The sequence below is a fragment of the Watersipora subatra genome, chromosome 2 (assembly GCF_963576615.1).
Source record: "Watersipora subatra chromosome 2, tzWatSuba1.1, whole genome shotgun sequence".
In the NCBI taxonomy this organism is placed as follows: domain Eukaryota; kingdom Metazoa; phylum Bryozoa; class Gymnolaemata; order Cheilostomatida; family Watersiporidae; genus Watersipora; species Watersipora subatra.
Window position 1 is genome coordinate 75,267,950 of NC_088709.1, and position 13,464 is coordinate 75,281,413.

Here is a 13,464-nt window from a genome sequence, read left to right on the forward strand (position 1 = left end):
AGCTGTGGCCATCTCATGAATGCTGTCTTTTCCTTTCAATCCGGAAAGTTTGGCCTGAAAGTAAGTAACCTTCTGCCTCTTTTATGTATGTTGAATGAACTGTTGGCATAGCTTGATTAGGTGATTTCTATGTAAGGATTTATGGATATCTTCGTAAAAATCATTTCATTTAAGATCTCTTTCAGAAGTTATAGTCAGTTCAATATGTATATATGCTCCTGAGTATTCCCTTGCTTGGTTTAAGCACATCATAGTATTTTTAACAATCGAAGCCACTTTCTAGAATTAAAGCTCTCTATTGAATATATTTAAAATGAAAGTCAAGTTGAATATTTAGTACCAGCTTGTTTGTCAATGCAACCTCTTCTACCCTTTGTATTGAAACTGGTTATAAAAATCAGTGTCTCGTGAGAAAAGCAAGCGTGAATAAGGCTGCTCTGGAAGTATACAAGAAACATTGCCTTGCCTAGGAGCCGTTGCTTCTTTTTCATTCTAAAATGTGTTTATCCGCTTATATTGTGATATTTAGCTAACTGCAAAAGTTTTCTGCGGCTGGCATAAAATTAAAATACTGAATACCATAGAGATTTGATGCATTTCCTATTAGAAGCAGTCAACCAGTCATGTCAGTCATGTCAGTCATTAGTCAATTTTAAGTTTCATGTCAAAAATATTCCTTTGATTAGGAAATAAATTTTGATTAGTCTGGGATATTATCTGAATATCCAAGACTTTTCTGTGATTAGCCAGTAAAACAACAGCTGTCTTGCTTAAAAATCTGAGGACTGGTTAATAGGACTGGTGATATATAGTTCAGTGAATCAGTGTACGGCAGGAGTCTCAGTAAGAAGAAGAAAACCTGTGAACAGAGCTACCGAGTTGCTTTTCCTTCTTCTTTTGCTGATAAGAAACCTTCAGAGTTTGGTTGTCTGGGCAGGGCAGACCTCGTTAGCAGTGGAGGTTGCTAAGCAGATATTGTTAACGCATAGTTATTAATAGTACGTAGTACGGGCTGGTGCATTGTGCTATGGGAGTGTAACGCTGTGGTGGGGAAGGCTGGTGGCAAAGGGCAGATTGTTGTGCCACTGTTGCAGCTTGATGCTGCGTGACCACTTTTTGTTGTTGCAAGTCAGTTACAACTTTCTAAATCACTTTTACTGTTGTTTCAGGAGGACAGAGGACAGGATGTATCTGCGTACCGCCATTTTGATTTGCTGCTGGCAGGCTGTTTGGTCAGCGTTCAACAGCACCTATTTCACCAATGAACAGATTACAAGTTTCCTACGGCAAACCAATCAGAAATATCCCGACAAAACTTATGTATATTCCATAGGAAAGTCCGTAGAAGGTGAGACTTGCCTTCTCCTTTGTAACTTGCATTTTGGTTAGCGAGAACCTGCAAAGACAAGTCAGTCAGTAAAAATTATCATGCAAAGTTAGGATTTTATGAGAATTAGCTGTCCCTACATTCACTAGTAATGGTTTTATAGCTTGACTACCATCTTCCGCTGCCGCCTGATTCAATCAAAAAGTTTTTAACCCAACAGTTAGATTTCATCAGCCGCTACATTGTTATGATTATTCCATGTTGTAAGGTGGTCGCGTTTCAAAGTATTTTTCTTAAATTAGTCATTTGTTCTTATTAATGAAAGTAAATATTTTGCACAGGCTTATCACTTATCTGGTCTGATTTCTTCTCCATATGCAGCCAATAGTTCTACTTTCTGTTATCAGCAACATCATAGCAACCATCATTTTTCTGGTCTTTTAATCAGAGCTGCCAGCATCCTCTGCTAACACACTTTTAATCAAATTGAGTTTAATTAAAAAGCCGTTTCAATGAAGTTTCTAGTCCAGCTATTGCAATACTCTGTAGACAAGTGACTGACTGAAAACAAAAGACTGTTTGCTTGCTCTGGGCCTGTTCATTATATAACCGCTGTCCCATTGGCTTTGCTGAATTATTAAATATCAATATGTTTCATTGTTTGTTGTATTTGTCCTCACTCACTCCTATGCTTCTCCTAAAACAATTGAACTGTGTTTAACCGGGTTATACCTGATTGAATGATTTTTGGTAGGCAGGGACCTGCTGGTGATTGCTCTGAGCGCGACTCAACCTTCACAGCATTTGCTGCTGAGACCTGAGTCTAAATATATTGGCAACATTCATGGAAATGAGGTGAGTGTACTTTAGGCAGCCATGTTCTCACAACTTTAGATGCTGATGGTTCACTGGCTAGAAAATTGCTGCCTCTGCTAGATCTATGACTCGTCAGCAAAAAGAAACTTTGACTAAATTCTAAAGAGTACTAGATGTACGACATAATTATAACATTCTGAAATAAAGCCCTACGGATGAACACGAAAGAATAATTTATCGACATAAATTATTTAACTAAATGTATAAAGCCTGCCTATAAGTATTTATTAATCCCAGATAGTTGCCAAAAATGTATATATTCAGTGTAGTTACTAAGGTGAACATAAACAGGGGAAAAGCTCAATGAATCGCATGTAACATAAAAATAACAAAAACGTAAGAGAAAAAAATGTGTAAACATCTTATTGAGGTTTTATCAAGTATATAAAAATGAAATCCTACAACTTTTAGACTTTATAAAAATCATTCAGAGTAGAGAATAATCAATTAAAGGGAAGAGCAGGTAGCTGAAATATTTCTAAATGTCCATTTACCAAATCAAGATCAATGTTTCAGTTTAATGATATTTTTGCATTATCGCCAGCATCTAATATTTGAGAATTGAACTACATATATAGATACAAACTAAAGTTATAAAAACAATATACACCATATGTAAGGGCTACAAGAGAATTTCTGTATGTTTAAAAATTACAAGTACTTTTATCCAATAATAGAATACTGGGTCTACAGCAGGTTGTTGCATTGCCATAAATACAGCTCTCAAAAGCTTTCAAGACGGGGTGTCACACACCGCACTCAAGCAGCAAATATCTTCTCTTCTCTCATTCTATATGCGCAATGACTGATTAAGCACTAGATGAACTGCTTCATCGGTGTCAGTGGTGTCAGTGAAACCAGCCCTCCCTCCTTTTACGGCTAATGAGCAGATGGTGTCGCTATTGACACCTTATCACATTTGCATGCTTTTTTCTTAGCAAAACTACGCATTGAGTTCTATTGTCGGAGATTTAAAATAACGTTGAAGTCTTCGTACCCAAGAACTATCAATCATGAAACACTAGGAGAGTCAATAGAATCAATAACCTTTTGTTATCCTCAGTTGGCTACGCTTGGCAACTGGAGGTGTCCGTACAAGTCAACAAGTGTAACTTTGATGTTAGCCACGCTCTCTCAGGCCTCTCTTACTCTTTCAAGATCTCTAATGTAAACAAACTTGTATGCTTGTGTAGTTAGAGTAAGTTAATGTTTTTTCACGTGAACAAATGTTTAGTTTGCATACTATGCTAAATAGAGGGCATGTCTTTTATCTTAAACTATTTTACTCATGAAGAGCTGCAAGGAGGCACTTGTTAGCACAAGTCTTCAAACTTCTCAAGTTCTACAACATTGTTCTTCCTTCCCTGCAAGGGAATGATATGCTGTATTAGATTGCAACTTGTATACTGCGTATGTAGCTTAATGAATCATACTGTCATACATGTCATATCTCTGATATTATATATGCCTACACTTACACCTGCCCTGTTCAGTAACTACACTTACACCTGTCCTGTCTAGTAAATACACTTGCACCTGCCCTGTTCAGTAACTACACTTACACCTGCTCTGTTCAGTAACTACACTTACACCTGCCCTGTTCAGTAACTACACTTACACCAGCCCTGTTCAGTAAATACACTTACACTTGCCCTGTTCAGTAAATACACTTACACTTGCCCTGTTCAGTAAATACACTTACACCTGCCCTGTTCAGTAACTACACTTACACCAGCCCTGTTCAGTAACTACACTTACACCTGCTTTGTTCAGTAACTACACTTACACCAGCCCTGTTCAGTAACTACACTTACACCTGCTTTGTTCAGTAAATACACTTACACCAGCCCTGTCTAGTAACTACACTTACACCTGCCCTGTTCAGTAACTACACTTACACCAGCCCTGTTTAGTAACTACACTTACACCTGCCCTGTTCAGTAAATACACTTACACCTGCCCTGTTCAGTAACTACACTTACACCTGCTTTGTTCAGTAAATACACTTACACCTGCCCTGTCTAGTAACTACACTTACACCTGCCCTGTTCAATAACTACACTTACACCAGCCCTGTTTAGTAACTACACTTACACCTGCCCTGTTCAGTAAATACACTTACACTTGTCCTGTTCAGTAACTACACTTACATGTGCCTTATTTACCAAAAAGATATTAGGTAGTTCCTGTGCCAACCAACCAATCAACTTTTCACCAACTATATTTTTATTGATTATAAAACATGATATTTCTATATAAATACATAAATTTAAAACATAAATATATATAACATGAACTGTTTGTATCATGTACAGTTAAGTGGATGCTTGTACGAGGATAGGAAATGTTTTACTGAAAATGAATGAAGTTTTGCAAGGTATGAAATATGAATTGATGGCAATGAATTTGTAAAACTAAATGCTGTTGGAGTTTGTCTTTCAGTCCACATGTTAACTCTGCCTCTACTTATCTTTTGTTTCTTTTATTCTTCCTTATAAATATTGTTTTATATATTTACATATAACTGTTCTCTTGAATACTTCTAACTAGAGTAAAACTCTCTACAATGTCACAGAAAGGACAAACTATGCAGATCTCCAAAGCCTGAGTCATATTGTGGGCTAAAAATTCTACCCAAATAACAAAGGGTTCTTGAGATGTTTTCATAGCATCCGTGTTTTTCAGCCATCACATTAGTAACAGACTTGATAAGAATAAAAATAAAACACTTTAATTATATTGAGAATCGTTAGCAAGAACTGGCAGCGAATGCAATTTGAATTGACTGAAATTCCTATTTTCTCTCAGCATATACAGGTTCTCTAAACCCAAGCATATTGGTAGTACATGTCTGTATAGCCTCTCACGGCTAAATCTTCTCTGGTTTTATGAAGCAGCAAATCCTGAAGCAAAAATGTTGTCACAGCATTGTAATGTATATTATGGTCTAGCCTGTGAACCAACCTGTAAACAACACTCTCCAGTTCAATTCCCAAAAAATTCTTTCTTAAACTGAGCATGTCATCAGTCATTGGGACTTCCTTACCGTCGGGCTCAGACATGTCCGGCTACAGTCACAGAATCATTGTTTGTGCTTCAATGATTTTACAAACTTTGCTTGCTTGCAGCAAGCAAAGTAGTACACAAACATGTATTACACATACAGTAGTTCTTAAATTATATTGCAAAGTTTAATACTAGTTTTCAATCATCATTTACATAGACACAGGTGTGTTAAATCATAGTATTTCATCTGTAAAACAAGCGTGTTTCGTTCAATTGTGTAAAAGTCAGTCTCTGAGCGCAGCTGGATTATTTTGTTAGTACATACAGTTGTTTTTAAACTAATAATAGTGCTTGCTTCGTGTCTGCTACAAATTCATTTGCTTTCCTCTCTGCTGTCAGGCGCTGACAAGGCAGGTGCTGCTGAGGCTTATAATATATCTTTTGGAAGAGTATGGCTCTGATCCAGTCGTTACAAAGATTATGGATACATCGAGAGTGCACATCTTGCCCACCATGAATCCTGATGGTTTTCAAGTGGCTGAAGAAGGGGCGTGCTCTGGTACTTTAGGCAGGTCAGTCAAGGACTACCTGGATAGGAAACACGGCTGTGAAATCGTCAGCTGTTACCTAAATAGTTGGAAACTCGGAACAGCTAATGTGCGAGACAGATATTTGATACAACTTCATATATCTAGCTTTCTCTGTTTCAAGATATTTTTTCTGTTTTCGCTTCTAAACCAGTCAGTTATCTTTAAGGCATAACATGGGAGATATTGATCTGAACCGGGATTTCCCAGATATATTTGACAAAGACTACAGGATCAAGGAAAACATGCAACCCGAGACTCTGGCTATAGCAAACTGGATGGAAAGTCAGCAGTTTGTTTTATCAGCAAACTTTCATGGAGGCACCCTCGTCGCAAATTATCCGTATGACACGTCACCAAATGCAGACTGTAAGTACAGTTTTAACATCATGTCACCAAATTCTGACTCAATGTACAGCTCTATGTACAGCTCTATGTACAGGTCTTGTATAGAGTAATCTATATGGAGCAAAAAGCCAAATTCTTGTTAATTTAGTTTTATAATAATTTGCATTTTACTGCATATGATATTAAATACTATAGGCTTATATAATGTGGTATGTATAATTTAAAATTTCATATAATAACTAAATATTTCATATAGCGATATGAAAAATATTAAAAATGTTATATAATATTATATATAATATTAGATGCTCTATAGAGCGTAATAATTAGATATTTTATATGGTAATATGTATAATATTCAATATTTTATATAAAATTACATATTAATGGCAATACTTATACAGCATTAGGCCTATATATAATGCTAAAACCACGAAGGTGAGCAAAATTTGATCATAATAATTACAATATAATATAGCCTATTACTAAAATATTATTATATAGTTATAATAATATTATAATAATCATAATAATAATCATTTGACAACAATAAAAGCTTAAAAATAATAGAGAGCCGCAAATTTATGACTAAATCTGTGAAGCATCAGCAACTCAGCGTTAGCAATCAAGTAGAACTTCTATTGACAGTTATTAGAGCAATTCCCATCCCATGTTAGCTTTTCTCAAAAACTAAAGTATTCCTTGTACATAAAGTCACACCAAATTATGTAATCTTCTGTTTTAAACTGATAATTTGCATCAAAGATTTTCAAATAGTAAAACACAGAAGTTAATTTTGACGGATGTAGCCTATATTTTAATCAGGTTGACTGGCCTAAACCAATATGAAATCACTTGAAAAGAAACTGTAGTAGTTGGATTCATGCTAAAGGTGGCAGACAAGTTTTACAAATGTTTGAAAAAACAAACTTCTTCAAACAAAATAATGTTTCAGTATATCCACATGAAATTCAAACTGAGCGATGGCACACTCTGTAGTACATAGCATAGCAGACATGTACACCTGTATCATATAAAAGATCAGGGATGAATCCCAGTAGTGTATAATATAACAGAGGTGAACCCAAGACACGTGTTGTCTTATTGGACTCCCGAGTATCTACTTTGCTGCTGATTTCATCATTTGTAGCCTGGGAGGCATTTGGCAAACCATCGATATGCGAAGACGATGACACCTTTCAGCATTTGGCAAGAAAGTATTCCTACCCTCACAGGACGATGCGTAATAATACCTGCTCTTACGTTGAATTTAAAGATGGGATAACAAATGGTGCTGACTGGTATATTGCAAAGGGTAGATAACTTCCTTTTACCTATAGACACTTAGAGTTTAGGTCATTTTAGCATATTATATGATTTTTGTAGCAAGTGTTTCATACATATTCTGGGATGCAAGTATTTACCTTTCTGAGTTTATATTTAACTTTCACTTCTAAGGTTGCTGAGTGCCCCCACACTCGAATGCTCTCAATTTTCAGGAACTATGCAGGACTATAACTATGCGGAGGCCGGCTGTATGGAACTAACCTTGGAAATCAGCTGCTGCAAGTTTCCTCCTAGTGCTGACCTCGAAGAACTATGGTTGGACAACCAGTATGCCCTAACATCTTATTTGGAGCAAGTAGGAATTGGTTGGTGTTTCTTTTGTTTTTATACACATAAATGTATGTCTGTTCAATTGAGAACTAAAGTTGGTCTCTCCCGAATTACCAAAAATTCCAGCAATGATTTTTCACTAGAGTCATTTTATGCATGAAAAAAGTTCAGAACATTTTTGTGAGTGTCGCAGAACCACAATGACATTCCACAGGTATTTGCGCCTTCAGTCTGTCCATCTGTCTAGCTGTGACTAACAATATATCCGCAGGTTGAGTGTCGCAGACAAGTATTTCATTTTGGTTGCATCTATTACTTTGCAACTAGCATGATGATATGTGACAGCTCCTTATCTATTTGAGGTTTAGTGGCTGCTTACCTTGGCATTCTTTTCACAGCTTTAACACTTCCAACATTCTAACAATTAGGCAGCCAACCACAAAACTCTAAAGGCCTTGGTTTGACAGCATCCCATTAATCGATAGCTCCTCAACCACTAGTTCACATGTTGAGGAGTTGAGGCTTAGTGCCGTGATATGTGTTTTATTAAACAAGAGAAGCAATTAATCTATATACATGTATATATATGTACCTCAAAGCTTGTCATCTTCTGTCGTCTTTTGGTGTCTGCTCAGCTATCGCGATTCACAACCAACAACGAAAAATCCGTATTGCAGAAGAATAGCACCCGGAACCTCTCGGTTGCAAGACAACAAGCTAACCTATTAAGTTACACAAGATGCAATGAACACTCTAAGCGATAAAAGTCATTATCTGGGTTAAAATACACAAAATGACTCTGCTTTATGCGCAACACCACTAAAGCTTGTTCTCACAGTTCTTATTAGTAAGTTTAGCAATATGGATACTAGCTTACTCAAATTAGCCAATGGCAACCGCATTATCTGCCTCTGTTTATAAGCTATTTTTAATACTCGTGCAACACCGGCCATTCGGCTAGTCTTTACTATAATAAGAGCCGTATTTGTCTGTCTGAAGCTTTGCTTGAAGCATTAAGAAAAAATAACTCATCACCCTCGAGAATCGAACTCCACTACTCAGCTTTGTAGCCAGGCTCACTACTAACTGCAGCACTCGACCACCTTGCTGCAATTTGGAATAGTTACCTATGCATGTTACATGTAGTTGTCACACATGACTATCTTTTATGGGCTGACATGCACCTACCAGTATGTGAGAGTGTCTGTATGTGGTGGTGTCTATTCTACTCTCTGTGTTATTGGCACACATGACGATCTCCCATAGCACACGAGACTGACAGGGTGTCTATGTACAGTCAAACATGGATAACTCGCCCACGGATAGCTCGAACACGTGGTTAACTCGAACGGTTTCTTTGGTCCGTTCCCACGTAATGATAAATTGCTATAGATAACTCGATCTCAACTCTGTTAACTCGAACAGTTTTTTGCCCAACGGCTACCGAGACGATTGTTATCGCTTTAGAAAGTCACTTTATTCCAAGTCATAGAGGTAAACCTCAACTTTTCATAAATCATAGGCGTTGTTATTACCACCGTCGGCAAAATATTTTTGTCAACGACTGGTGAATTTTGATTTTTACCAAACATCCGCTTAGCAATTGCCTTTCGGAAGCATGGAAAAGTGAGGTGACCTTCGCATAAACTTCAAGAAAATTGGCAAAATTGATCTCGGTTAAAACGCTCAAAAGAAAAAGATGTCTTTTCTTCTGAGCATTTCAAGAACGATCAAGTTTTGCCAATTTTAATCTAAAAAACGTCCTGGCAATAACATCACCTCAAACAACAAAACAATCTCAAGTGATAGAAAAATATCTATACTTTTTGATAAAAAAGTTTTAAACTTTACATTAGAAGCATTTAATTTGAAACAAGCCATTGATGCTTTTGATTTCTATTATAGTTTGTATATGTGCATGTATCTACTAATAAATAAATAAATACATGAACTTGTGACAGTGCTCTAATAACTTGAACGCTCTGATAACTCGAACACTTTCGCTCGGTCCCATGAAGTTCAAGTTATCCATGTTTGACTGTATTTAGTAGGGGTCAGTGATTGTGATAGTATTGTCTGTGTAACCTTTCACATTGTGATCTCTCAATAAGAGCGTGCAGACACAAGGTTTAATTAGCATTTTTATTGGACTATTGACTGATCTACATATATTAGCATGAGTTGAAGGTATGGGCTGATGGAGGACTTGTGACCACTATGTATATCAGGAGTTATACTCTCTATGTATGCTGTAGGAGTAAAAGGTATTGTGCTGACGAGTGACGGAAAACCTGCAAAGGAACTCCACATTCATGTAGATGAGAGAATGGTAGTAAGCACAACTATGTTGGGTGAATACTGGAAGCTTCTCTTACCAGGGCAGTACACACTAAAGGTGAGTTACATGTGTACACAGACCGAGCCATCAAACCTTATTGATCTAGAAATAGGCATGCAAATGCTATAAGCTAAGGGTTGGTAGAAAGCCTACAGAGTTGGTAGAAAGCCAGGCTTCCTTAAAGGTTGACTTGCAACAAAATTCACATTACAGTTATTTGGTATCAAATGATTCACCACGTCTTACTCTGCTGTGTTGCAGGTGCCAAATATGTGGAAATGTGATTACAAGCTCTTAAAAGCTCAAAAACGAAAAGCCGCTGTAGATTGAAATCTCTTTATTTCTCTGACGTAGTCATGAAATTTATTTATTGTTTTGTCACGTGCAATTTTGTTGCAAGTCAACTTTTAAGTGTAATTATCATGCTAGTAGCCTAGATCGTAATATAGCAAAGAGATATATTTCGATTATGGCACATTATGAAGCTCAGAAAGCCACTGATTCCACTTCCCTGATCAGATCAAAACTTCACATGCTCATCATATTTAGTCATATTTAGTTCAGCATGATATTAGTCTTTTACCTTGCCAGGGTCTGGTTCTTCAGGTGGGTGGGCTATTTGCCCCCCCCCCCTCTTCTTTTCCCTTTCTCTCTTTTCCCCTTCTCCCTTCCCACTTCTTCTTGAGAGAATGGGAAAAGAAAGAAGGGGTACAGGAGAGGGAGGCAAATAAAGCCCTGATGGCTCATGATTTGTTTGCAACATTTCATAACTTTTATAGTTTTAATCTATGGTGGTTATCAGATATTATCCCAGAATTGCTTTAGTTTCCTGGATTATGTATCCAAGAAGGTTTTTATGTGAAAATAAATGTGATTTTGTCACCTTCTCATTAGCTCCATTGTTAACAACAGTGTGCAGTCAAGCATTAGGTACAATTCAATGACGTAACGTCATGCTATTTAAAGATGTGGTTGCATCAAGTTTGAATTTATTTCAAAAGGAAGTATTTTTCTTTGTCTATTGATATGTTGTTAGTTGTGCTAGGCGATCTCATTGTCAAGATATTTGAAGATTAAAATCGAAAAAATTTCATCGCGGTGAAAACGCTCAGGTCAAAAAAACATGCCCAGATTTGCCCAAAATAATGTAGCGCGTGATACAATCTCTCTTAAATAGCATGACTTAAATAGCATGACGTTACGTCATTGTATTGTACCTAATGCTTGACTGCACTGTTGTTAACAATGGAGCAAATGAGAAGGTGAGAAAATTACATTTATTTTCACATAAAAACCTTCTTGGATACGTAATCCAATAAACCAAAGCGATTATGTGATAATATCTGATAACAACCATAGATTAAAACTATAAAAGCTATGAAATGTTGCACACAAATCATGAACCATCAGGGCTTTATTTGCCACCCTCTCCTATCTCCATTCTCTCTTTTCCCCTTACCCCTTCTCCCAAGGAGAAGGGGGAAGGGAGAAGGGGAAAAAAGAGAAGGGGGAAAGGAGAGGGGGCAAATAGCCCACCCAATAATCATCAATTTTACATAGTTTGTGACTAAAGTTTAGTAGAATTAGGTTGATGTACATATTACAGACGAGAGTACGTCTAATTGTAAGCTGAAGTTATTGCAGGTTAAATGGTACGATTGCAGGTTAAATGGTACGATACAGAAATCACACAAACAACGATCACAGTGGGAACAGACAAAGCATCTATCTATAACATAACTATTTCTTACGACATCATGCAGCTAGAGAAACTTAAATATCCAACAAAAGAGAGTCAAGTATATGACAATGGCAGTGCAGCCATACCGGCATCTTTACTGTCGTTGACTTTTCTCTTCAGCTTGCCATTCATTTTTTAAAAAAAATTATTTTGTTTGCAGAGCGCGTATATATTTATTAAAGAGGAAAATGTAACTTCTTGTACAATATTTTACATAAGCATTATTCACATACAAGCTTATTAAATTTATGCAGCCTTTGATATCAGCACTGTGACATGCCCGAGCAGGTTGGAAATTATCAAGTTTTTGCTCATTAGTCACTCATCGTACTCACAAACAGATGTATCTTCCTTGCCTTCTATTTTTTGCGAGCTGTGTATCTAGATTTATACATGCAAGACGTTAAAAATACTTTTATATTTGTAGTATTAGCCTGGGAGTACTAGTTGTCTAGTTGAAAGGATAGAGTTTATATTGATCATATCGATGAATTATTACATTAAGCAGTCGTAAGAATATGATGTTCTTATTTTAATAGAGTCCTCTCCTCTTTTCACTAGAGTTATTTTTAGGCAAAAATTTTACGCATATTATATTATTACCATGATTCAGTTATATAGAGCGCTGCTATAATCATACAATCTTGTTTTCACGCTTGTTTTGGTCTAATCTGCCTTTTTGTTTTATTATTCAAATTTCGCAGCTGCACATTTAAGCCTAACATAATAAGGTCAGCGCAGATCTATTCAACTAAATTGAACATTCTAATTTTCACATATCTTCAGTATTTCTGACATTCTTCTAACTGCAAGCATTAACAAATGAATTTATTGGTTGATAAAACATGAGACTTTGTTGTGGATAACGCAGCGGGTAGTTTGGATTGACCATCATAAATCACACTTGTCATTACGTGTCATATTATAAAAAGAATTTGTTTACAGCAACTCAGCAAGACATCAACAGCGTAAAGCAGGTGCATCTATACTCACCACTTGATTGAAAAGGCCTGTTGATACAATCTTAGAAGAGTAGGATTGTATGACTATAAGAGAAGTAATAGGTATCAACGACAGCAATGACAGTAATTAATTTGTTAACCCTTACGGCGGAGTGTCTTGCTGCCGACAGTTTACTTTAGTAGAATTCTTGAAGTCTTTAATACAAACACACTGCAATTCATGTCAAAGCTGTCAGTATATTCAGCTTACTTCCATTGCTTTTTCAGACACAACAATTATAAAACTGAGTGAAAATAGAAACAGTATTGGCATGTTGCGCAGCGTTTACCACTGCTGATGACAATGCATAAGGCTGGTTCACGCTGTGTCGCTGTATGTCGTAGTCGTCCCCTCAGTGATTATTCGTCTACTAAGTGCACCGTAAACCGATGACATCACCAAAACATTGCAGCTGTTAAAATTTCCTGATACTTCACCGAGCATCCACAACCGTCTGTGCAATGTGCACAGACGGTTGCAGCGGGTTGCGTGATATATATTTTACTTCATGATAATTTGAGTATTTTAACTGCGATAAAGTTTTGCCGATTTTAATCGTGAAACAACCTGGCAGTTGGACCACCTAAAACATCAAAACAATCACACATAACAAAAAAATACC

The 13,464-nt window shown here is 36.7% G+C and overlaps 1 protein-coding gene across 1 annotated transcript; it reads left to right on the plus strand.

The window, feature by feature from the left end:
• Positions 1–12,482, plus strand: LOC137387258 (carboxypeptidase D-like). The gene is made up of 9 exons (XM_068073603.1): positions 1–60; positions 1,170–1,348; positions 2,082–2,182; positions 5,609–5,781; positions 5,966–6,165; positions 7,295–7,459; positions 7,644–7,796; positions 10,017–10,156; positions 11,764–12,482. The coding sequence occupies exons 2-9, from the start codon at positions 1,186–1,188 to the stop codon at positions 11,977–11,979; spliced, it is 1,311 nt and encodes a 436-aa protein (XP_067929704.1). The 5' UTR covers positions 1–60; positions 1,170–1,185; the 3' UTR covers positions 11,980–12,482.
• Positions 12,483–13,464: the final 982 nt, after the last annotated feature.

What these genes read in the sequence shown, in the direction of transcription:
- LOC137387258 (XM_068073603.1), top strand. Translation starts at nt 1,186, where the DNA reads ATGTATCTGCGTACCGCCATTTTGATTTGCTGCTGGCAGGCTGTTTGG. An exon ending in TGCTCTGGTACTTTAGGCAG is followed by an intron (nt 5,782 to 5,965) that starts GTCAGTCAAGGA and finishes GTTATCTTTAAG; the next exon opens with GCATAACATGGGAGATATTG. An exon ending in TTTGGAGCAAGTAGGAATTG is followed by an intron (nt 7,797 to 10,016) that starts GTTGGTGTTTCT and finishes TGTATGCTGTAG; the next exon opens with GAGTAAAAGGTATTGTGCTG.